Below are 26104 nucleotides of genomic sequence, written 5' to 3' on the forward strand. Positions count from 1 at the left end.
TAAAATACCATACATACGTCCAAGTCTACAAACACGTACTCGATTTTGAAATACCTTACACGATTACTTCAACCGTGCTATTCGTAAAATCCAGTCGACAAAACCGAATCGTTTCCACGGACGCGCTAATTAGCAAAAACTCCGCAGGACGACGCGGTCGGAAAATGATCGCGATTTCCCGTTACATCTACAACGAGACCGAATCGTGGGTGAAAACAAAAGTGCGTGTCGGCGGATCGAGCGAAATGGTACATGGAACAGCGAGCATCGGTGGCTGGGGTAAATCGAATTTACCCAGTTTCGAAATGTTTCGCAACATTAACGCCGGCGCGCCACATAACTTTATTCCAATAACCGTTCGTCATTGGCCTTCAATAGAAAACACGCAGTCGGATGGAATGCGGGTTCAGAAAAAAAAGAAGAAGAAAGACGAAGAAAAAGAAAAAAAGTATAAAACGATGGAAAAAGACGAAAGAGAGAAATAAGGGTGAGAAAGGCAGTCGTTTGCTTTACCCTTCGAAGGTTTCCCTTGCTCATTCATCCGGTGCACGCTGCCGTGAAAAAGTAAATAGCGACGTGGAAAAACAAATCCGTAGTTTGGAATCCGGCTGCGCCGGCTTCTCGCTTTCTGGAGAAGTTTCCTGGAGGGCTGACGTGAACAGGTGAATGGGAAAGGCGGGGCGAGACCTTGTACGTGCAAGCTCGTCGCTCGAGACAACCGGAAAGAACGGGGGAAAAAATTTGTACGAAAGCAATTTGCGGGGGTGATCGATGGCGGCGGGAACGCGAGCGTAAAGTCATCGTGTTTTCGATTTAAAAAAACCGCCCAGTCAGCTTCGAAATGCCGGACCGTGGTATCCGATCTCTTTCGAGCCAGTTGAGAATTTCTACCGTTTCCCTTTTCCTTCAGCTTCTCGTTCTGTAATTTTTCGATTGCCTCACGGAGCGAGTTACTTGCAAGAATTTTGATAGAATCGTAGACGTGACGATATATGTTTCTGGTCTAATGTCTTTTGTAGCTGAATTTCTTTTTATTCCTTTTTTCTTTCAATTGAATGTATGGTAGTTCACGTCGAAATGGATTATAAATTCATTGTTATATTTAAACAATTTGCTGATAGATTTTTGATCATTTCTATTGGTATTTAATCAACAGTAAAGTTAAAGAAGATTGGCTTGGTATGGTTATAATATTTAATATACTTTATAAAATGTTTCAATGTATGATGCTTCGATTTAAACCAGTTTGATAGAGATGCTCCTCTGCCGATTTTGTAATAACAATAGTAAATGTATTTGTTACATCATAAAAGTGTGATAATCTAAAGTAACAATAGTACTATCATTCACTAAATTTAATTTTTAATTGATTCTTAGATTTACAATAAATTCTCTCCTGAAACTTGAGACATTATTGTTAAACAAATCTGTATCAAAATAATTGAATAACTTCTTGTCTGATGCATTTCTAATTTGTCACAATAAATAGAAATCACGAGCGATTACACAATGAAAATAAATATTTCAAAGTAGTTTCATATCAAAGTAATGTAACGTACTCGACAAACTTGGAAATTCACTAGCCAGTAAATCAGAAAAGCGTCGGTGTCTGACTTGGTGTTGCACGTGACGTGACAGACAGCTCCGACCTGCAATGCATTATCCACTGTGTCGAGATCCAGTCCCCATCTTCCCCCTTAAATTTTCGATGGCGAAACGCACGTCAGGAAAGAGCTACTGTTGTTATTAACATCGAAAGCTTTGCAAGAATAATGTATTCTCTGCGATGTAATATAATAGATCGATTTTAACAATTCGAAGTGTGAATCACTTAACGAATACATATATATATAGTTTGACCTGATTTTAAACAAACTATAAACTTTTACTGCCTATAGGCTAAAATTTTAGATGAGACAAACTTACGAAATATAAATATAACGTGTTATTATAGAATATTAAATAATGAAAAGATTTGTTCTATTAGATGTCTTTTTTATTATCTTTAATATAATCATATTTTATAATATGACCCACTTTTTTTAATCTAAAAAAAGAAGATTAAAATTTTCGTGTTATATATTACCACATAATGTACCGATTTATTTACTAAAAATTTTCTCCGAACGATAAAAGCTTCATTAAATTTTGCGTCCTATTTCAATTATGAGATATAAAGGAACGAAGAAAGAAATTGTACCTCGGTTTTAATTACACCGAATTGATTGATTTTAAACAAGACCCTAGAAAATTTTCGTTCGTTAATTAAAAACGAAACAAGCGCGACTCGGTTCAGCGCTGCTTCACGACTTTTCTCTTTTTTTCCGAACCATTTGATTTAATATCCCCAGTACCAAATACATATTGAATAAAACAATAACACAGGAATTTTTACTTGTCATAAAAGAGGGAAAATGCTGTCAGAATCTGTTATCGATCCACTGTCTTTCATCGAAAGTTAATATCGCGGCGTTTAAACGGCGATGAACTAATATCACGATGATCGAGCAAATATGGCGCAGTAAAATCCTTCAAAAGAGTTTTATCTCACGCAAATCCCGTATAACGAGAAATTTCATTCCAGAACGATGAAACTTTTTCGATAGATTCGATTGTGAAATTTACTCCGCGTCGATTTCTTTCGAAAAATACATCGATCAGTGTTTGGCTGCTGCTTATTAGTCGAACAACAGAAGCGTAAAAAGACAAAAGAGGAGAACATATAAATTGTTTGTCGATGCGATTATCTCTAACACTATATGATACTTATCGATTTCAAATGTCCATGGCTGTATTACGGCCATTTCAATTGCTGGAACGCTCAATTCTGATCGAATGCGTGAAATCTAATCACATCCGTCGGATTTCGATTGATTCGCTAAATGCGTTTGCCGTGTTTCCAGAATCCTACCACACCGTTACCCGTTTAATTATGTAAAATATAGCGACATCGTTTAACGTTTAGATACTTCGATTATCAGATTTTTATATTTTATGTATGATGGCGATAGCGGTTACATTGAACATAGTCGATTCTTACTTTTGTTGCTTAGTTCTTCATCTAAGTACCAGATACATAAAACGGTTCAATACAAACAATTCCGCAATCGACACTACCAATATTTGCAGCAATATCTTATCGATAGATTTAATTCATAAACTTATAAATACACTTATTCTTTCATGGGTTTCCTACTTTTAGTTTTCTTTTTTTTCACTTTCATTTTCTTTCCTTCTTCTAATGCAGGCGCAAAAGATTTATTTTGTCTTTTTGATATTATTTTGTACGTATACAATACTATTTACTATTAATACAATGCTATTGTTTAATTATAATAGAATACTCATTAAGATGTATTGAATATTGTATACACGATTTACAATCAGTGTTCTACAATTCCATACACTTTTATATCAAAAGAATTGCCAACAAAACGAAAGAAATGTAGTAAAAATAAAATCAATTCGCCCGTAACATAAAATCGATTTCCCAGTGGCCAGGCTTTACTTTCATTAAGAGACGTTCCGCTGTATGCTCGTACATAGGTCGACCAATGAGGTATGTTGAATTAGAATAGAGAACGAACCGTGACACGGACTGAATTGGACTCTATTCGATGAACGAAGCGCAATGCATCTCATTATTCGAGCGACAAAGGAGTTTCAAATTAGCCAAGCGAAACAAAGTTAAGCGGTCACGTGTAAACTTTTATGAACATCTACTCATATAAAAGTACATACTTCCTTTCATTCTCCATACCATGGTATGCAATTCAGTTTTCAATGAAAATTAAACTTGACTTGCGAATAACGAAAACTTTTAGCAATTCCTATAACTTGCTAGAAAATTTCAGTAACAAATGCTTGGATGTGTGTGTGTGTGTGTGTGTGTATGTGTGATAGAACGATTATAGAAAGATTATTCACAAGGGGACATCAAAAGTCTCAAAAGTACTACAAATAGAGTGATCCTCTTGAAGTGCATTAACACGGTACTCGATACATCTAAATCTCGACATGAGAGTCGTTCATTGTCGAGAATGATGGGACTAATCGATGTCATTTTTCCGTAGCACTCCAACCAACATCGACAATGGAAGCACATACTCGACAGCGCAATCTCGCAAGGCATTCACATAATTCCACTCCTTTTTCACGCATCACGTGGACAATGCTTTCCAATATCACGAATTCTTATCTCTGTCCAATCGATATGCAAAAAAAGGTAAGAGTAAGCCCTAAAACTTATCCCAGTAAAATATATCTGGGCAAATGAAAGAAAAACAAAGTGGTTTGTCAAAAGATAACGACTCAACTATAGGATACAATCAAAGAGATAAAAAAGAAAGACACAACAGAAGAAGATAAGAGAGCAACAGATAAGTTCCATAAAATCGCAGAAAGAGCAAGATAAGGCTTCTGTTCCACAGGTTGCTAACAGGGTCGTGATGGAACAACAAGGATTTCCGTATCGCAATATCATTTCAAGAAGACGGGATTCCAATGTTCGACACCGCGATACTAATCCTCGCTACTCTCGTAGAGTAAAGAACGACTTCTTTCTTTTTTCCTCGACTCGGTAACTCGGCCGGAAGTCTGATAATTGCAAGCGTGTGATTAGCGTGTCTTAATGGCGGAGCGAACCGCAACGCAGCCATCGATTCTCCAACTACAATTAATGGGTATCACCTTTCTAATTAACGAGCAACGATGCTCGTACGTAGTATCGATCCTATGCTGACGATACAACAAGGTAAAAAGGGATCATAAAGGATAAGGGGAAGAGGGACGAAGGGAATCATGATGGGATACGGTTAGGAACATGTGCAGGTCGCGAGTCGTGCGACACGAGCAATTCGCATGGAGCGAAAGTGTGATCGTTCGCCACTTAACACCATCAACGACGATCTGAAACGTGCGTCGATTACACACCTCCCCCTTTTCCTCTCTTTTTACTCTTTTTCCTCCCCCCCTTTTGACCTTTATTCCGTTCTTCCATTTTTCCTCCTCTTGCTCGCTTTTTCGTTCATTGTTTTCACTTACACACACACACACACCTGTACCGGCATTTTTCCTCGACAGTTTACCCTAGCTGGCATCGACGATGCACGAGCGCGTGTGGTTCTTAGGCGGCGAGGAAAAATTTATTATCACGGGCCAAGAGGTCGAGGTATTATCGAGCAATTTGTTTTAGGGTATCGATTTAACTCCATCGCCCCTTTCCTTTGTCCATTTTCCGAGCGGAAACGTTTATCTTTCTTATTTTTCATTTCATCGACACGATCTATTATGCTACCATACTGTGTTTTATGAAATAGCCTGACCACAGCACGTTGTTTTTCTTCATTTCGCATGAATCGCATTGAACTGAAGCGCTAGAGCAAATTGTAATTTCACTGAGCATAAATGTTCTGTTGAGATTGACGTTCGTAAATAATTCAAATCAATCGTTATACATTTGACATGCATGTTTATTTTACTCGTGACTTTTTTCACCTGTCACATATTTTTACAGAAATTCAAATGCAAGGATATTTGTGGCACGCCTTTGTCGAAGTTTCAGGATTGGCAAAATTAATCAGAATAGTTTACGGTTAGGCGAAACTCGTGTACATTGATTGTTACTAGGTCTCCGTTCGGTAACACCGAGGTTACTAATTGCAGTGTGGCTCATTATCGAACTAATATTGGATTTCGTAATTCGAGGGAAGTAGGTAATTAACACGTCAGTATTTTTCTGTAGAAACGACAGGAATTGTACTCTTATGAAAAAGAACGTGTCGATCAATGAGGAGACAAATATTTATAAGTTGTTATTGGCGTTCAATACAACAAAATTTGTTGATTAAATTTTTTTAATTGAAAAATAAATTTTCTTTGACAAATTGCAATTTTAATTCTATACGATAAAAAGGCGAAATTACAAAAGTTCCAATCACCCATGTTCTAAATTTACCAATAATATAGTAATATTGACCTATATTCTACGATTTCCACCTGGAGGCAATCTCAAATATAAGGATTCTATAAAAGGGAGCACCACCAAAACGATTTTCATCATAAGAATGTATCATTTATACCAAATTATTGGATCTACCCCTTTATCTTATCTTCAGGGTGATATTCTTATAAAGATAAGAATGTCACCCTGAAGACCTACGGCCACCTTGAAAATTTTAAAAATTCTGTACAAAAGTAACGATTCTACCTCCACAATAGCTTATTAAAAAAAAAGAAAAGAAACCGCATCGAATCCAATCTCAACGTACCAATTTATCATTTATACTAGGTCATCGATCACCCCCTTTTCGAAGAATATCATCTGGAAATCCAATTAACCGGCTCGCGAACGATTAACAGTATCGCTCAGTGGGAAACCGGGCACAATTCGCTTTTTACAAAGCGCGGAATCGACTCGAATTTGCGAATAACGCGCTGCGTTTTATCCGGAGCCTTTTAATTAAACTACGCTCCCGCAGCTGAGAGGGTGGTACGCTGATGTTCCGCCTGAAATCGAGAGTCACATCATTGAAACGCCGCGTTCTCGGGGATCATAGAGCTTAATCGTTTCGCATCATTGGAAAAGGAATGTCGGAATCGTTTTCCTTTTGCGCGAGGATTCTTATCGGAATTCGATATTGCGGGGAGGGGTGGCTGCGTGTGCAGGTGGATAGTCGAAGGGAAACTAGAAACGAGGCCATGGAACGAAGCCAGAAAACAGGAAACGTTAAACTCCTGCTCGCTCTTGCTCGTTGGAAAATGCAATTTATCGTAAGTCGCGTTTTTACCTTTTCACCCCTTATGCGCTTTGGTACGCGCAGGCGCTCCCGTCTTGTTACCAGGACGAAGGGAATCGTTTTTAAAAGGAAGGATCTTACGCGCTTGTCATTTCTTACCTCGTCGTCGCCTTTATCCGATTTATTCTCCCCGTTCGTAATCCCGTTTCCTCCATCTCTGAGAGAATATCATCCTCGGTCCTCTCGTTTTGACTGAAATTATTTCGCGCCCCGCGCGTGTCACGCGTTCGCTGCCGCGTGTAATAAGGTTACGTTCGTTTGGAAATCTTGAGAACTGTACTGGGGCTTTCGGTTTATTCGACGAGAATTTGAATGTTATCTTGTTTCACTAAATTGCTTATTTTTGAGCGACATTGAATAGTATATTGCAACGTTTCTTTTGTTTTTATCTAAGTGTAGTTAGTATGTAGTAGAATTAGAAAAAAAGGATAAAAAACAATGAAAGGAGATATTCAATTTGTATACAATTTTATGGAATAATAAAAGGAATAGATCACGGAATTAGCACAAAGAATGAATAATACAAATCGATGCATAAATGGAATGCGGAGCACAACTCTAAGAACAATTTTAAATGTATCCTTTTTTAATCCCAATTTCATTAACATTGCCAAAAATGATAATAATTCGCGGGATGTTGTACAGAATAAAATTGAAAATGGAAAATAAACGCAGCCGACATAAATTTTAATGTTAATTTTTGCATAACAACATCGAACAATCATCGATATACAGTTTGTGTAAAAATGAATTTATCGAGACAGTAAATTTAATAGATTATTCGTGGATGCGCTTTGAAATTCAATATCTATCAGTTGTTCCGGAATTACCTATTACATTTACATAATGCTACTTTATTGAGCATCGCCAGGATTAAACCTTCATTATTCCGACTATTTAGCAAATGGACCACACAAGCACCGACAGATATGTTAAATATCAGCAAAATAAATCGTCCCCGCGAATGCCTTGTGATCCGTTCTAGTACAATGATTACGATTCGTATTTGTAATCCCAACAAAATGTAATACGACCCCGGTAAAATGGTCCTAATAATCATAAGATAGTATTTCCTAATGAGATTTTCATCCATTTAGCAATATAAATAATAGCAGGTCTAAATTAAATTTCTACTACATCAAAAACATGCTTAAAAATATACTATGACGAGAATATATCGTAATTATACTTCTACGTGTAACATATTTTTATTTACAATCGAATTTATGAAAACGAATGCTTTTTAATATTTCTTCACTTTTACATGAAAGAGTTTTTATATACCCACTATGTGCAATGCATGTATATCGTAAAATGATAAAAAGATTTTTGAAATATTATGTTCTTACAGTATATAGAAGTTTCTTGCTTAATCTATTCTATTCGATATGCACCCTTCGCTAGCTATAGCTATTGTAAGCCAGATAAATAAATCATAACACAAGCATACACTTTACGGTATTGAAATAAAAAGTACACTTTTCCTGAACGTTGATCCATTACTCTTAAAAGATACTCTTATAAGATCTTACTTAAAACTATATCTTTTAGCGCCCTTTGCAAACTCAATTACAAAGTACATACGTTACATTTAATTCTAAATTATATTCAAAAATAAAGTGGTAGAATTCGCTTCAATCAACTTGATTAAATATTAACTTCATCAAGAAACAACACATTGCTATTAATTTGATTTTTTGCTTCACATGTAACAACCACGCAGTTTCATCTATCTGCCAAAACATAAAGCACGACATAATTTTTCTGTCGCAATAAATATATTACACGACTTCTTATTTTTGGCTCGTATAGGAGACGTTCTTCTGGTTTTTTGTATCTGGCTATGTCTTTCAGAGACGCGTTGCCCTGGTGACCTCTCCATTACCAGAACCGTGTAGCATTTTGCTGGCATTTACCAAATTAAGAAGGGAGGCTCACAAAGGAAAACGCCAGTGAATGGCCGGCAGGATAGTAACGCGGGGGAAAGAAAAGGTTGGAACCGAATCAAGAAATAATACTCGTATAGTAATGATGCAGTGTTCCCTGTCAAAATCTCTTTATCCATTCCAGACGAAGCAACCCCCTGTTCCGTTCCCTCAACGACGACCTTCGTTCTAAAGGAGAAAAGATAGCCCCCATTAGAATATTGTATTACCACCATACGACGATGGCGCAAGAGATTCCTGCTTTGTTTGCTACAACGAAGAGTATTGGAGTTGACAACGAAAGCTATTTTGGCTCACGACTAAGATTGCTATACCGATTTATTGTTTTTTTTTTCTATTACTTTATTCAAACAAGATATTTTTAATTTTGGTCTCATTACCATTCCAAGAATATTCGGAAATAATAATTTATAACAAATTTACAGTAAAACTGATAGTTAATTTCATATCATTAAAAGAAACATAGGCGTGTTTTATTTTATTATAAATATCATCTTAATATAAATATCCAAGAATAGAAGAATGTTTGATAGAGATAATTAACTCTACTAATTTATAAAGTCGAGAAAGGCAACTAATTTGTGGAAAAGGCTAGCTCTAACTACATAAATTTCAAGCCTTGCTCTCTCTATTTATTTCAGTAATACGATCTAGTCAAAGTAATCAACAAATTTGTACATATTAACATGAATATTCTAGACGTATATCTTCGCTGAATTAAATCTCGTCAATTAAGAGCCATCGCCCGCAAAAACAATTTTACGTCTCGATTACATATAATCGTTGAGGATATTTCTCCATTCACTTGAATGTCAAGATTAATCGGAAATGTTCCTTAAAAAGTAGCAAAGGAATTTAATCCGCTCTTTCGTCTTTCGTTCCAGAGTTTCCGCCGTGCCCCGAAGGTCTCAGTAAATTACCTTTCTGCAAATTGAAACGTTTAGCAAACGAAACCTAGTCATTCCCCTCGTGTACAGAGGAACGACCCGGTACATAAACGCGGGTATATATTTCAGTGCTCAAGCTAAGAGTGCGTGCAAATACCGCAGAAAAGGGCCCGATTACGAAAAGGAGTGCACGAACGCGAAGCTTGCGTGAATATGTTATGATGACGAAGCGAAACAGAAAGTTAAACAATCGACTCGACGAGAACTAAATTATTATACTCAATTTCCCCTTTTATTAAATGAATATTAATATATAATCTACATATGTATGTTTATATGATTGACCGTTATTGTTATCGCAAATCCAATTCTATAAAATCTATGAAATTTTTCACAGCTGATTAGTTGGATTTATTCGATTGATTATAATTTTATTGCTTTAATTCAACTCGACTGATTAAACATTTATTATCAATCAAATTCATTTGAAATAACTCTCAAAGTATTTCGTTCTACAGGAAAAATAAAAATTTTGATTATTGTGCTATTAAAACGAAAAATATAAAAACAGAATGAGGTACAGTTTCGAACACTTTCCTCGCTTGACGATATTTTTAATCACCTCCAATAACAGCTTACTTTTTTCTACCTTAAACGAGCAAACTTCATGATTCCGCTGGAAATAATCTAAAGCGGAATAGCCAGCCAACTGTTCGCCAACCCTCTCTGTCAATCATTCCGCAACGTACGGAAAGCTTGGTCGAGACAGGGCGAACGCACGAAACATTTCACGCGTGACCCAGTTACGCCATAGAACGGAACGTTACTTTTCATTTCAATCTCGAATGCGGGATAAATAACGAGCAAAATTGCACGCCGATTCAGTGCGCACGCGCGTCGATATAAGGCCTCGAATAAAAAACGATCTGTCGTTGAACGTTGCACGGCCGATAGGTCGAAAGGGGTGTGTGAAAATAGGGGACGACGGCGAGAGGGGTAGCAATTCGGTGCAATCAGCACGACGATAATTATCATGGCGAAAGCCGGCGTGTATCAGCGTCGCTGTAATACACAGAGTATTTCAAAACATGGATTATACGATGTTCGACGTCACCGAGAAATTTAATCAATCGTCACGCTTCCATCCCCTCTTGCGTTCGCATTCCGTGCAGAATTTTAATCACGAGAATCATAAAAATCCGTTTCGCGGCACGTACACACACGTATACCCCCCTCCATCCTTCCATTTTATCCAGCGAGGTCCCGCTTCTGGCGCTTTGACGACGAATGAAGCGCAACTTTTACCGAGACAGGATTTTCATCCTACGACATTTTATTATGTGAGAAAAAGCGATGAACGCGGAGCCGGTTTGCGGGTTAGTACGGAAGGGAAGAAACAGTACTTACATAGCGCCGACGTATAGGGCGTCCCTCTTACTGTCCAGGTACAACGTCCTGTAATACAGCATCCCGCAGCTGAATTCCCTCACGTGTTCTGCAAGCAAAAGTAAACAAAGAGATTAAACACTGAGCAACGAAGGGTGGACCTCGAGGAAATTCATTTCTCTGGCCGCTGCGCGCCTCGCCTGACGGATCGTTAGATTTTCATTATGACTTTTATAATAACGCTCGCCGTTTGTTCTCCTCGTTCCCTCGTTCGCGTTGCTCTATCTTCTGCTGCTCTCTTTTCATTTCGCATCTCGCAGTAAGCCGAGCAAAGCCAACAGGCGACTTATATCGCCGTCATAAAACTCGTTAGAATTACACGACACGTAACAACGTGACATTTCTCGTTTCATCGACTGGGTGGTGGTTTTATTACGGAACGGGGGCGACGTGAACATCGAAGCAGCAAATGGACCTCAATTGACGGAGACGGGGACTCGGCCGTGCAAATGTTCTCGAGTAAAACGTCAATTAAGGTCATTAAGGATGAATGGCAGCTTATGCGTGAGTGTGGAGCTACCGAACCGGTAATATGACGGAACATTTTGGATTTACTTTAGTACGATCATAATCGAGTCTCCGGGGAATCAAAGCAAGATTATATATACGCAATCTTGAGCTTTCAGATTCTAGAATCTGGGGTTCGAGGATCCTAGGCTCCAGAGTCTAACAGAGGTCTAGGATCTGAGCTTTGTAAAATCGATTTTAAGGGTTCTGGGATTGTAGAGGTCGGAGGTTTTAAAGTGTTGAACTTTGAGAATTATAAGGTTTAGAGTTTGGACTTTATAGTCTGAAGTTCAATAAAACTGGGGTAACATAGCACTTGGATTAAAGCAATTTTACATACTTCATAAATGTTGCAAGTATTTAATATTACACAGTCTCTTAATGAGATTAAGGTTACTAAGATTACGCAAAGATCGTACTACTTTACACTAGGACCTCGTTTCTTGCTGCATCAAAAGATAATGTTACGAGACACTTGGTTCCGATATTCTTTGATCGTAAAGTCGAGACAGCATTAATTCACGAGCGTACGGTTCGTGCACACGCAAGGAAGCATCGCGCGATAAAAATTTCACTGTACCATCGACAAAGAAAAATCGTACGACCTGAAATATAGCCGGCTTTTAGAACGTGCTTAACCAAAGTATTGAATTAATCTCGAATCTTAAAACGTACCGGCAAACGAATTTATCCCTCTTTGAAACGCTCGAGGAATAACTCGTAAACGAAAGAAGTTTCACGATCTAGCGATCGTGAAAGAGGCGTACAGCATACGCGACGAATATAAATCGTCGAAATCGCAGCTACGAGTCACGCTGAGCGGGGAAACTTCGAATTATACCATGCTAAAAAATTGGATTCATCACTTTGCTTTCGCCTTTTTATAAAGAAAAATATCCGTAAGATGCGCGGGAGTGCGCGGCTATTTTTCACAACATTAAGTCAAGCCAGCAATCATTTAGGAGCGCGCGCTCCTGCACAGTTCTCTTGGGTAAAAGTCGTAAGGGACGTTCGTGCCATCCTCTCGCTATACTCTTCGCCACCATCCCCCACACCTTTCACAAACACCCTTTTCACCCTCTATCTCGTCGGCCGACACTGATCTGCTTAACATATGAAAGAAAGCCGCCCTTTCCTAAATATACTCGTTCTCCACTCTAGACTAACAGAGCGCGAACAATACTATATTTTATGCGGTATCAGAAGGGGCTGACGTCGAATGAAAGGGGTCCAAGTGTGGCGTCGCTGCACAGACACACGAGTCTCTCTTTTTTCTCTCTATCTTTCTCGTGTTTACACCAGCACCGAACGATTCTAGCTGACTCTCGTTCCCTTCACGAGTTCTTTGCCCGCGAGCCCATGAATGAATGCAAAAACCTGATCTCTCGTCCTTTATCTCCCGACCAAGTGGCGTAGCGATGCGGTCGAGCTTAATACGAGGCTAACTCGAATTGATGTTCATTGGTGGATCCGGTAACAATAGTACTTTTGTACGAGTGTAATAGATCGTTACGTATATCTACTCGGCTCATCGAGCTTTTTAATCGTGGATTATAATCTGAATTTCAATCATGAATGGCCAAGATTGAATTCTTCAAGCAGATAGTTCGAGATTTTTCAAGATAATATACCGATATTATTGATATAGTTTTATCCTTCCTCAAACTTGTACTTTTCATGTTCTCTCAATTTTTTAATTGCTTCTCTGTACAAGAGATTTAAGAACAATTAATAATTAGACGAAGTAGGTTTCGATATACGCTTCGATACAAAAAGGAAGACTAGTGTTAGCATATAGAGATTTTCTCGTCATCCACTAATACAAAAAATCCCTCAAAATACAATTCCAAAAATTCATCAAATTATTACTTATTATTACTTGCTATACGTTCGTTTGAATTGGCATAACTGTGTTCACTAAAAAATCAATGAAATCTTGAAAACACGAGTGGTAAACCTATTTTATAAAATATCAGAATGAACTGATCTTCGATTCATCGAACTAATTATTCCATCCATTTTAATCATTCTAACTTGAAATCTGTTATCAATTATCGATCATAATAGAAACACAGGCATTGTTATATATATCGCTGCCGTTATAAATCTTGAACGCACTAAAGCTAACACGCAGAAAATACACTTAGACCATCAAAACACTCGGCGTCAATAAAATTCGGGAAAGCTGGATCCACTGGAACGTTTTCGCAGTGTACCTTCCGAAGCGCAACATCGGCACGCAGTTCGTTAGATCGGCGCGGATAAACCGCGGCGGCCCAGGGCCGTATTGTCCCCCCAGGGAAGACTGAAAATTTATATTCCCTCGCAAATACGACGGTTCGTTTTTCCGGCTCGTCAGCGAGGGCCAGCAGTGCGTTCGTCGCGCGCATTATTCCGATTTTATTGCCGTAATAAAATCGTATCACATCGCGTGCATAGAAGATGATGCCTGCACCTGCCGCTCGTTCGGTCAGTTGATATAACTGCATCGTTCTCCACATTCGTTCGAACGCTTCTATTTTCGACCAGACGTAAAATCGTTTTCTTCCTCGGTGATCTTCGCGGTAGTCGCTGAGGTCAGCCAACTTTCGCCAACTTTATCGAACCTCGACCACTGCTACAAGATTGTTCGTGCTGCTGTGAGTTCCAGAGTTCTTGAAGGTACTGGTTCGATCGTACATCAGCGTTGAAATTAACCTTTGCTTATTTATAAACCAGGCATCTCGTAATTTTGATCGTACGAAGATTTGAAAGACATATTTTGGGAATATAAGCATACGTGGTTTGTTTTTCTCTATGTTTTCATTAACGTTAAAACTGCTTATATATATTTTATAAAAAAATCATTCAAAGATCAATAGCTTGTGAGTGAAAACTTTCTGTGAAAATGATTAGGAATTGATTATTTTCACCACTTTGGTGATTCGTAGATTCGAGCGTAAATTAATGTTCTGGGTGCAGAAAAATTATCAATACTAATCGTAGAGAATCTTGGAAAAAATTTATTTAAGTTCTCCGCATTCAGTTGAACAGGAAAAATGTTTTTGCCAACAATGAATGCGGGGGACTTAATTTTGCGCGCAGTTTGAATAAAGAGATAGCACGATTCGAATTTTGTTTCTATTTCTATGTCCTATTTGATAGCATTCGTGTTCATTTGATGCTAAGGTTGTTAGATTTCCTGATTTTCATTATCTATGTACTAATAACTCTACAAAAAAATAATTTTGTATAAGAAATTATTGTAAATTCTTGCGAAAACTCCTCGTATAACTTACAACCGTCGATCAATGGATCGAAAGTATTAACAGGAAATATGACTCGATATTAGCTGCAAACTGCTCGTTCAAATAATTACTAATAATCTCTGTAACGGAGCATCGTACCAGCGTTTCGCTGTTTGCGTATTTATCGAGAAAATAATACACTAATCGTCGAATATAGATCACTAATTACCAAATATTTGCAAGAACCTTTGCTTACTAAAATTGCCACGATCGTTTAGAGCAGCTATATATAATTCGTCAAATTCTGTATAATCGTGCAATTAGAATCCAAATTCGAAGCTTTAATGATTTTACTATCCGTTATAAGTATAAACATCTTTCAAATAATAACCCAACAAATCAAACTAAAAATATAAAATATATCGCAATAGTTTATAATATAGAAAAATAAATATTATTTCAAATGAATCGAGAAATTTTTAATTTCCTAGTCATAGAAATTTTTAGTCGAGGGATGATCCGATTAACCGCGAGATAAAACCGATGAGGAAAGTGAATTATATTAATTTTAAGACTCTGACAATAGGCTGTGTTCATTTAAACAAAACTAACGACTTCCAAAGACCATTTATTACACACTTGTGCGCCATTAAAAACACCGTAGACGCGATTATTTACTGTAAATTGCCTTCGAGTGGTCGAAAAAGAGCCTTTAGGTATCGCAGGACGATAAGATCGTTCCTCTGGGGTTGTTAACGCAGAGAGATAACGCTAAACGAGCCCGGGACCGGAAACTATCCATTTGAATTCGGTGGTTCCGGCAGTGGGTTAATTCGCTTAAACGGTATTTCTCAATTAACCGAGTCGATGTCGCTTAGTTTTCTCTTTCCTTCTATTTTTCGTCTGCCATCGTCGGCCCTCGCGAGTCCTCGTAATCGCGTTCGTTAGACTCGATACGAAAGAAAAGCCTGCTCGACTCCGTTAACCACGACAAACGAGATGCTATCGTTAAAACGCGGCCACTCTATCTTCCCTTCGACCCCGAACTGTCCGCTTATGTAATTTTTTATCATTACTCGACTCGCTAAAGGCGGCCAGACCTTTCGCTGCGACGTTACGTACGCGCGTTCACCAGACGATTGATGATAGATGCTTAGGCTTCTAACGAATTGTCTAATGGATCACTAACTTGTGTGTGCCATGAAAGACAGATTGCAAGTTAGAGTACCAGCAGCCATGTATTTTCAAAATGTAGGTCTCGTTTGATTACCTTGACGAACATGTCAAAGTGTGAATACTCCTCTCCATTAGTCAACCAGATGTTGACAATGAGTGTCATTAACATTAGCAGATTTGGAGTGAATACAGATTAATGCATTAGAGATGTTAAGTGAATTGTTCGATGGTGTTCCAGTGGTTATTTTTATTAGAGACAGGCAGAAGTGGTAGTTCTTTTATATGATTTTGATGAAGGATGATGTTGGACCGATTCTTTTTCAAGATTTATTCACTTACGCTATGGACATGATATGTTGAACAGCCTATGACGACATGGTATTGAAACATTTCATTGTTAAATTTTCTATGTATTCCTAAACATCATGTACGTATCTTTTTTATTTCGGTAATCAAAAGTTAACATTGTATCACGACTCACTGTCGCTTGCACGAAGTTATAATATAAGCGGTTATGAATATGGCATAAGTTAAATGACCATTTCTTCTTTAGAATGCTCAAAGTCTTCGATTACCGACAGACAAAAATGTTAGAATGTTGCCAAAATAATGCAAATATTTCCATCATATCAAACGTATAAATTTTTCAATGATAGATTCGATAATTCCAGGAAAAATTCAAAATGATATCGAAAAAATCCGGTCGAGTAAAAATTTAACCTGCACGGTCGATTAAAGAAAAAAGAGGAAAAAGCGAAAGAACCCAATATGAGAGCATTCATAGTCGAATGATTTCACGCGTCAGAAAGATCGGAACTATTAAAGTCACTCGGACCGTGAAAAAAAATTGTTTCGTCGATCGTCCCTTTTTCCAACGCTAACGATTCAAAAGAAAAAAAAAAAGAAAAAAAGAGAAGAATTCACGGGTGCGATTTTAAATGGGGACGAAGGAAAATTGGGATCTCGTCTGCTTCAATTTCTTTCGAAACTTTGTTCTCGAAGCGGACTGACTGTCCGACGGAATAGAGAAAATCCAAGTATGAACAATCAATACTCGCGAGAGGTACGGACGAAGCTTTTTCCGCCGTCTCTCTCCAATTTCAAAGAACTCGATCCTCACGAGAGACCGTCATCGCCCAGGGAACTCGTCGGGCGAACTGAATTCGCGCGCATATTTTACTTTTCCCTTGGTTCACGCGCACACGGATACTCGACATGTCGAAAACGAGCGTACCATCCTGTTGCACGCGTGCACAGTTTATGAACAGAGGCTGGTCATTACTTGTTATTGCACAGGGATTCGAGTACTTTCTGCTTTAATTACACGAGCCTTGGCCGCGCTTCCAATTCGAACGATTTTAGTGTCTTTGCTCGTCGTTTTGCAAATGAGAAAACCCTGGAATTCCATGTCGACCTCGTTCGATTTTCAACAATTTGGAAGCACAAATTATCCAGCTAAATTTCAGATTGTTTGTCCCTCTGTAAATTATCTTGATGATCAGACAATTGTTATAATTAACACCGTGTCTTACGATTACTTTAGTAACTACTTAAATCAGGTATTCATCGCAACAATACTATGTCGGATGCAATTCGGAAGTATTCAATACAATACGTAATTTGTATTGAACTCTGTTGTTTTGCAATTTCTATATGTCAATTTTGCTTTTGTTTCAGAAAGATATTCAATGTTTTTTAACGTAAAACTGGAACGAGAAATGACGAATATTAAAAATATTTTAAACTTGAAAATCAGATGAAAAATGATTCTGACTAAGGAAATGTAGCTAGATAAATAATTCGCAATCCGTACCAATGGGAGAAGAATTAAAAATTAGAGTACAAACTAAACTTTCCTTTTATTTAACACTAGAACTACCACACCAGTCAAATTGAATGGTTTTACAATTTTATTTTAAAATTCCTACTTCATGTTATATTTTTTTCCGCAATAATATAATAACTTTCGTAACGATAACTAAAAGAATAATATAATAAATTTTATTTTGTTTTTTATGTATTCAAACTCAAAATAATTTTCTATTAAGGCTACTTATACCAATACTAGTCAAAATGACTAGTACCTATCAAAGTGTAAAAGAATCCTCCAATCTGTTTATCGAACCTCAATTAACCAGTTGTCTCGTTTTGTACAACTTCCCACACGTTGCTATCGCAAATCGCTAGATGCTAACACTAGAAATACCACAGCAGCCAAAATGACTGATTCTACAATTTTATAAACGTGTCAACCTTCGTTTAGGGATCATGGTTCCAGATGGATTAATAATACCAAAAATGTACTATATAACATGGAATTGCTTCTGTAAGAAAGAAATAAGTCAATAAATATAAAAATATTCTATTATTACGTATTTTTTAAAGACCAGTCATTTTAACTGGTTTTGGTAGAAATAGCTTCGTGTTAACTATCGGTAGTTCTAGTGTTAATCGGAACCATACCTCAATCGCGAATATACGATTCAATACTGTAAGGCAAGGAGTTAATAATACAAATGAAAAATAAAAGCAAGAACATTTAAAATCGTTGCAAAGTGTAGAAATAAACGATCCGGTAGCAAGTATTGCTAATGAAACGGAAATTTCATGCATTTGTCACGCTATTTTGAACGCAGCTGTTTAAAAATCGTTGAAAAACGCTCTACTTTCGGTTGAACCCCGATCTACTTTCGGTTAAACCCCTTGCGTATACACTGATCTTCCGTGGATTCCGCGGAAAACTGAACGCTTCGGAAACAGCCGGATATCGATATCGTTAACAGAGTGAAACGCGATCATGCGTTCGAAATGAAGTTACCACGGTTTCGCAAGATGAATCTGGGTCACGTTCTTCCTTACGCGGCTGTAAATTTTCGCTCTACAAAATCTGGCGCTGCGCGCGACACGCGTGCAATCACCACTAGGTCGAAACGGTTTTCAGGATGCTTTCATTGCGGGTGATGAAAACGAGATTGAATCTGCCCTGGTGAAATTATATGTTTTTGTTGTTTGTACGTTTTCAGTGACTTTATAAATATTTTTTTAATGTACCATACGGATGTTCTGTTACAAATAAATTTGATACGGAAGATATAAAAAAACATATAAATAAAAATAGTTATTAATGACAATGTAACGATGTATCTCTTGCCATGTTCGAGCAAATACTCCAGAAAATTGTCTGACAAATTCTGTTTTTACTACTTCGGCTTCGAATCATCTATTCGCGCCATTTGTGTGAATAATAATGATTTATATAAAAATACGATATCAAATGATATACACATTGCAAAAATGGAACGTGGAATTATAATACATGGAACAATATCACACACCAAATTGAATTTGACGGAGTACAACATCAGGGTTATGTGAACGAGAAGCTGTAAATTTTCATAAGTTTCATTCCTCCATCTTTAAACGACGTTTCGAAACGCCTCATTTCTCCACGAACCGTATCGGAATAAACGTTCCCTAGAAAGTACTTCGAATTTAATAAATCGATTCGTATCCCCGCTAACGCGACCTCGAACTATGGTTCGTGGTGATATTAAAATCGCGGGGGCGATACTTCTGCTAATAATCTCAGCAAGCAGAAGGCAATGGAGGGCGATTTATTTCTTGAAAGCGTGGAAAATCAATTCGATCGATTGTTGAGCCATAATTAGCCTATATTATTGCAAAGTAATGCGAATTTATTGCAGAATGTTTATACAATCTAACTGGTATTTTTATAGCTGATCGACGATTCTAATTCCAGTGGAACGAGCTCATTATCTGTAATTACAACCAATAATTTCTTCAATCAATTTCTCTAGAATACCTAAAACATCCGACATTCTTTCACAGTCACTGCCATCGTTACAAAAATCGTTTTAATGTCTTCATCGATAACTTTAAATCTCTGGAACATTAAACAAAACTATAATATTTCTCACTACAATTTCATTCCTATTTTCATATCGCTACAGTCATACCAAAAAATCATCCTTTTATCGTGTAACCGTCGAAACGCGTTACACTCGAGCGACGATAAATTATTATTTCAGTGTTGTTCCGTTTTATTACGTTGCTTCACCGGAAATCTCGCGGAGAAAAATTGAAACTAATGCTCCCTTGAAAGTGGGCGCACGTAGAAGCGCAAACAACCGATTCACCCGGACGTCATCGAGGCTTTCACGCAAGCTCGGTAGATCCCCGTTAAGCTCCCGGGGAACGCGAATGGCGATGTGAACGGGTGTTTCGAACGCTGGCCTCCCTTGTCGCCGAGTCATCGCATACGTGTGCACGCGTTGTTCTATCCTCTGTCTAGTTTTACGTGTTTATACGTGCGACACCTTATCGGCACGCAGACGGATCGCGTGCCACGTGCAGTAAGAACAGTAGCGACGGAAATTTCTCTCGCTCGGCTTTTCGTCGCGCGGAATTCACTTGCAATTGAATAGTTTCACCTATGCGATCGATACTTTCACTGAATTTACGCTACCATGATATGACGTGTTATTTGAGTTTCTTGGAAGTCAAGTTGACCAACTCCATTCCTCGACTATCTCTGAATTTTATCATTTAAGTATATAAACTGGTATTTAATATCTCGGAAAGTAAATCTATTTATCGCAAGCGAATAGTATCAAGAGATGTAAGACAGGTGAATAAACTTTACTTGAAGTGAGCTACACATCTAGCTAAACGAAGGTTTATAGTTCTATTTTCTACTTAGCTAAGACTAATGTCTATCGTAAAATCATTTCCTTGAAATATGTTTCTAAATAAGGAATAATTTAGCGGACTATTGCGTAGACAATTATAATGGATCATCCTAATATTATATATAATATTAAAAAAATAATGATACATACCAAATAAGTTCTTGCCTTTAGTTACAATTGTTTGTACAAACCAAACGCGTGGCATTATTTTCTTTACTTAATACGCAAGTATACTATAATATTACTGTATACATTCCCACCAGAACTTCCATCTATCCATATTTAAAAAACAAATCCATCACATTCATAACCCTCATCGCTATCTTGCATTAAAAAAAAAAAAAAAAAATGAACGTAATATAAAATACTATAATTGAAAATAAATCTAAAGATATGCTAATACGGTAGGCGATAATACGCATGGCGTATGCTATGGGATTCACTCGATAGTGACTTTATCAGCGTCATCTTATCATGGAAAAAGCGGATTTCGCGACACGTGCGCCTAGAATGACCCTATTCCGTGACCCTTCGCATTCGTCTTCTTTCGAGATGCGAGACCATAACGAAACGTAGCCGCGATTGAATAAAGTTAGGCGCCCTAACCCGCTCTCACAATGTCAGATTAGGTATGCGATCGTTCTCCTTTTTTTTCACGTTCGCCTGGCTTCGTTCCAGCCGGCACCGGCATATGGCCACGGAAGATTACGAGGGTACAGCCACCACCGTGTCCAATTTCCAACGTTATTATTATTTTAATCCCCCGAGTTCAGCAAGGTGTCTGTCTGATGTCACACATCTCACACAGGTCAATGTAAAAACACCCATTCAACCGTATGTAAGAATAACATTCTGAATTTTTGAGATCAAAAAACGGAGCAGCTCAGAACACGATATGTATTTGAAATAATATAGTTCGTTTAAAAATCTATGAAAAACAAGGAAACTGTGTATGAAACTTGAGTTTCATTCGAGCTTGTAGCATACACGATGCATGAGTGGATGTCGTTCGATTTTTTTTTTACACAGACCATCATGCATTTTTGTATTTGACTGTATACATTCTAAAAAGAATATGGTAAATGGAATATAACATTTATTCCATTAGGCAATTAACAATCCTTTTAGTATTTTTAATGAAGATAAAATTTCCGTTCCTTATCGTCTTATACAATTATAATACTATTTATAAATAGTATTAATTAATTTAGCAAACTTTTCTCTAGAAGTAATCTAACTTCATTGTAAACTATCTTTGTAAAGTAATAATTAACAGTTTATATGATCGTAAATTGAAAATAATAAAACGATACTTGATCCAATTTCAAGAACATTATTCATCTTGACACATAAAGTAGCAGGATATCATGCTATTATGTTCAAGGACAATTTTTTACATTTGAATAAAAATTAATGTTTCTGAATTGCTTTCGGAGCAAGGATACAGTGTATACCTTTCTTCGAAGTTACTCCGTAAAATTGTTTATTTAACGCCTGTCCTCTCTTTCTCTTTCTCTCTCTCTCTTTTACAATTTATAATTTACTTTAGACTAGAGCTCGCGCGACTTTCGTATTTTCCTCACTTTTACTCGCATTATTCTGTGAAAATGATAGGCGAGGGTAGACGAGTCGCGATAGTTTGCGCGAAGTTCAAATTAACTGAAATCGAGTGGATCGCAAACGAACGATAAAAGATAAGGGGACAGGGAACTTCGGGCCTTCCGGTTATCTCGATCGTTCGCGTTTCAGTTCGCAAAACGTTCACAGCACTGCGACAGTTCCTTCTGCAACGTGTGTTCGAGATCGTATCGGTGTAAATTATTCCGCCGACCGTTTCGAAGGCGTCGATTGAAAGTTTCTTCGAGAAAACGTGGATTTTCCCTTGCAACTTCACGCCTGATCTTGATCGAATTCACTTCCAACTTAATTATTCGAACTTCAATTGTAATTCAAGTGATAAATTGAGTATTATTACGTAAATTTCGAGTTACGAAAGAAATATCTTTTGTGAACCTAAGATTAATTTGTATAGAAATTTGTATTGCTTTAGTATAGTTGGAGGTTTGAAAGTTTAATGAAGAGAACAAATTTGCATTTTATATACTCCAGTAGCAAATTGTTTGTGAAATATTTCACGGAACGTGGAAATAAAGTTTAAGATTATGAGTAACGATTTACTGCATTACCACTAATAGATCTAGTTAAGTTTAAAACCTGAAGCAATCAAACTAAAACTCAAAGTAAGTGTTTAAAGATATACTACGTTTTAAAAGAGCCATGAAAATCACACTTACCCCAGAAATCCTAAATCAAACCTTCTATTAAAACCTGTTCATACATCCTGCCCTAATTGTACCTACATAAACGTTGCATTAAATGCGCCATATATGCACATACTTCCATCAGCCCCATCAATCAATTCACAGCCCAAAATAATCCAACGATCAATTTCCTTTATTATCCTGTTCAACATACAACGTCATCAAACCTTCAACAACTTTCAACATACCACTCCACATATATTCCACATAAAAAAATCTCACACACTCAGTATATGGAACAAGTTAGCCAAATAATGAACAATCTCAGAAACGCATTCGCTATATAAGCCGATTTAAATGGAACATCGGATCACTTTTTGATCGGAGATAGTTCGGCTCGTGGGATCTGACCCTGCTGACGCGTTTCTAGAAGCCTTTATCCGGTCTGAAACGCTCTCTTCCTCCTCCGTGTCCATCAAGAGTTGACGATCGAGGGTAGGTTCTATGGCCAGATGTGAATGCGTACACCCTCGACATCTCTAGTTCACGCCTCCTCACGGAATTGACATGTTTCCAACTCGTGCGCGCTGATTACGGATGGGCCGACCTCGACATGACAATACACTCTTCTCAAACATACGACGACTCAACCAGGAGGTGTATCGAAGTTTCAAGTGCTCGCAGGGAATTTAGCGATAGTCCGGCAGCAAGTGGACATTTTTTGTGTGACGTATCAGTAAACTTGGATCATTAGTTTCATGCTCATTTTTAAGCCAAGGATTTACCGGAAAATTGAACTCAGCTGTATCGTACTGTGTTAAGTTGAAAAATAGTTGCGTATCGTATGTTGTACATATAGAAGCAAATATTTTGGAACTTAGCAGAGCCTGCGATAATTTAGCTGTTTTTTACGCTTAAAACCGGAAATCTGCCGCCAATATTCCAAAATAGCAGCCGGTAGTTTCATTGTACTTTGTCAGAAAGATACTGCATTCGTGTCGTACTAGGAAAACAGATTTTTTTAATTTATAATTTATTAAATAAAAAATGATAAAATGACAGTGCACAGATTTTCGTTCTACTTTTAGTAATCTTAAGCATCAGAATAAGAATAAAATTAATGAACTAAATTTGTTGAAATTATAGGGTAAAATGTTCCCTGCCTCCCAAACTAATGATGTCGAAGGGACTTTTTTGATTCAGGCATGTACCACCATCGCGGAATTACGTTCGTCGATAGACGCTGAAAAGTTTTAATTGATGACTTATACCGGTACATTTTCGCCAGCAGGAAAAGAATAGCGAGAGAAAGACGATATACAAAGCGCTCCCCCAGAAACGCAGAGTGCACTGAATGCAAGACTGCCTCGTTTGGGACCGTTCGAGTGTCTCTAATGAGAGGGAAAGTTATTTGATTACGAATGTCTGGGGCACTTGAAGCGATGGCTGCGTTCGGATCGAGAGGCGAGATATCGATCCTATCCGAAGTTTGTTGAAACAATTTTATTACTTTTCGCTTTGAGGAGTTTGCAATTTTCTCGGTAATTAATGTAGAAGCATTAATGCAGAAGCAGATAATGCTCGCGTCTTGCACTTACAGAGAAATAGAGCTTAATTCCACCTAACGTAGAAGCAGCGTAAAATTCGCAGTTAAAAGTTCAAATTTGACTAAAATGACGTTTGACGGCCATACGGGAAAACATGACAAGTCCATTTTTGTTCAGTTCCTGACTTATATCGCTTAGTGGCTAAAAACTGGCATTTTGATATAACAATTAAAGAAGGAATTAATCTGACAAATTCAAAGACCCAAAACTTTCGAAAATAAGTAATAAATCCAGTACTGATATTTTTTTAAATATTCAAGAAAGTATATTCAAGAAAGCCAAGAACACATATTAAATATCAAAAACGAATGGATGTGGAATTCGTAAACAACATATTATATTTAAACACTGTTCTTTTATAATAACTTTATTGTGTTATTCACCTATGATCTTTATCTATAAATAAACAAATTTAGTAAAACGTGCAGACTACATTGCCATTTAACGAAATTGAAAGATCTGGCGATTACTTTTAAGGGTTCTCCGGGCCAAGTTGACCCACGAGAGAGTCTTTTAAATAAATAGGGAGGGCTTCCCTAGGGATCACACCTTGGTGGAATAAATCAAGATAAGAGTAGCCTCCGAGGTATCCTTCGGTCGCGTAAAAGACTCGAAGGGCGAACGTTGAAAGGAGGACGTGCAATCGTGCACGTGAACGATCTCGTGAAATGGGAACAGGGGTGAGAATGAGAAACAAGTCTTGCGAAAATCGCGTGGACGGAGGCGTATCGATAATGACACGTTGACTTTCGACTCGTTTGCCTATCTGGGAAAGTGGCGATAGTTGGCGCCACGCCGATTCTACGACTTGGAACACGAAACAGCGTAAATCTGCGCTGTTAGAAGAAGCAAAAGACGGATGAAAGAAACGGTTCGAAAAAAGAGGGAACGAAACGTTCAACAGTTGAAAAACCGTCGTTATTAGTTTTGCCAGCTATACAATTTTTCCTATGATGACAGGTTTCTCGTTGACCCTAATAACGACGCTTTAATCGTAGCATTGAATGGAATTACGGCGTCTCGAAGTTACCTTTAAACAATGTGGGCTGTTACCGACACGCGTTACCTGGTTAAAAAATACGAGGTCACTGGGTTCATTTTTACTCAGTGCAGCGGGCTATGGTACGAAAGGGTCGACATGGTGAGGCGATTCCGTGTTTGGCTTTTGATGGCGGCTTACCGCTGTGCTATTATTTGCTAGCCCATTGTTTCATAACACGTGGGAAAAAAAGAACCGCTAAGTGCACAACTCTGGTCCATTTTTCCCGGCGCCTTTATTGCTAGATATTTAGAACAAAACATCGTTGCACTTTCGTTCTCGAACTTTCCCACCTTTCTTTTTTTACTTTGCTATGCGATGAACAAACTAAATTTTTATATGTTCAAAATTAGACTGGTGTTTTACATTTGTGTTTGCCCTTTTGCTACGGCGCGCTAAGAAAGTGAAAGCATTTCTTCTGCGCAAGACGATGTTTTTTGTCAATGCGGAAAATATATGCACGTGGATATTTAAATATACTGTAAATATAAAGACGAGACTT

General features: G+C 37.7%; 1 protein-coding gene across 6 annotated transcripts in view; it reads right to left on the bottom strand.

The window, feature by feature from the left end:
• Nucleotides 1-26104, bottom strand: part of LOC117213552 (semaphorin-2A) — a 553485-nt gene that overhangs the window by 56033 nt on the left and 471348 nt on the right. For 4 of the 6 annotated variants that reach the window (XM_033458979.1, XM_033458980.1, XM_033458978.1 and 1 more), the window contains one exon: nucleotides 11038-11125. In XM_033458979.1, coding sequence (XP_033314870.1) covers nucleotides 11038-11125 — 88 coding nt within the window. Of the gene's footprint in view, nucleotides 1-11037; nucleotides 11126-11263; nucleotides 11715-12002; nucleotides 12189-12258; nucleotides 12939-26104 lie in introns of those variants that run through there. The other 2 variants (XM_033458982.1, XM_033458981.1) reach the window with 2 other exon arrangements.

This window comes from Bombus bifarius, unplaced genomic scaffold (assembly GCF_011952205.1).
Source record: "Bombus bifarius isolate JDL3187 unplaced genomic scaffold, Bbif_JDL3187 scf7180000009125, whole genome shotgun sequence".
Lineage (NCBI taxonomy): Eukaryota > Metazoa > Arthropoda > Insecta > Hymenoptera > Apidae > Bombus > Bombus bifarius.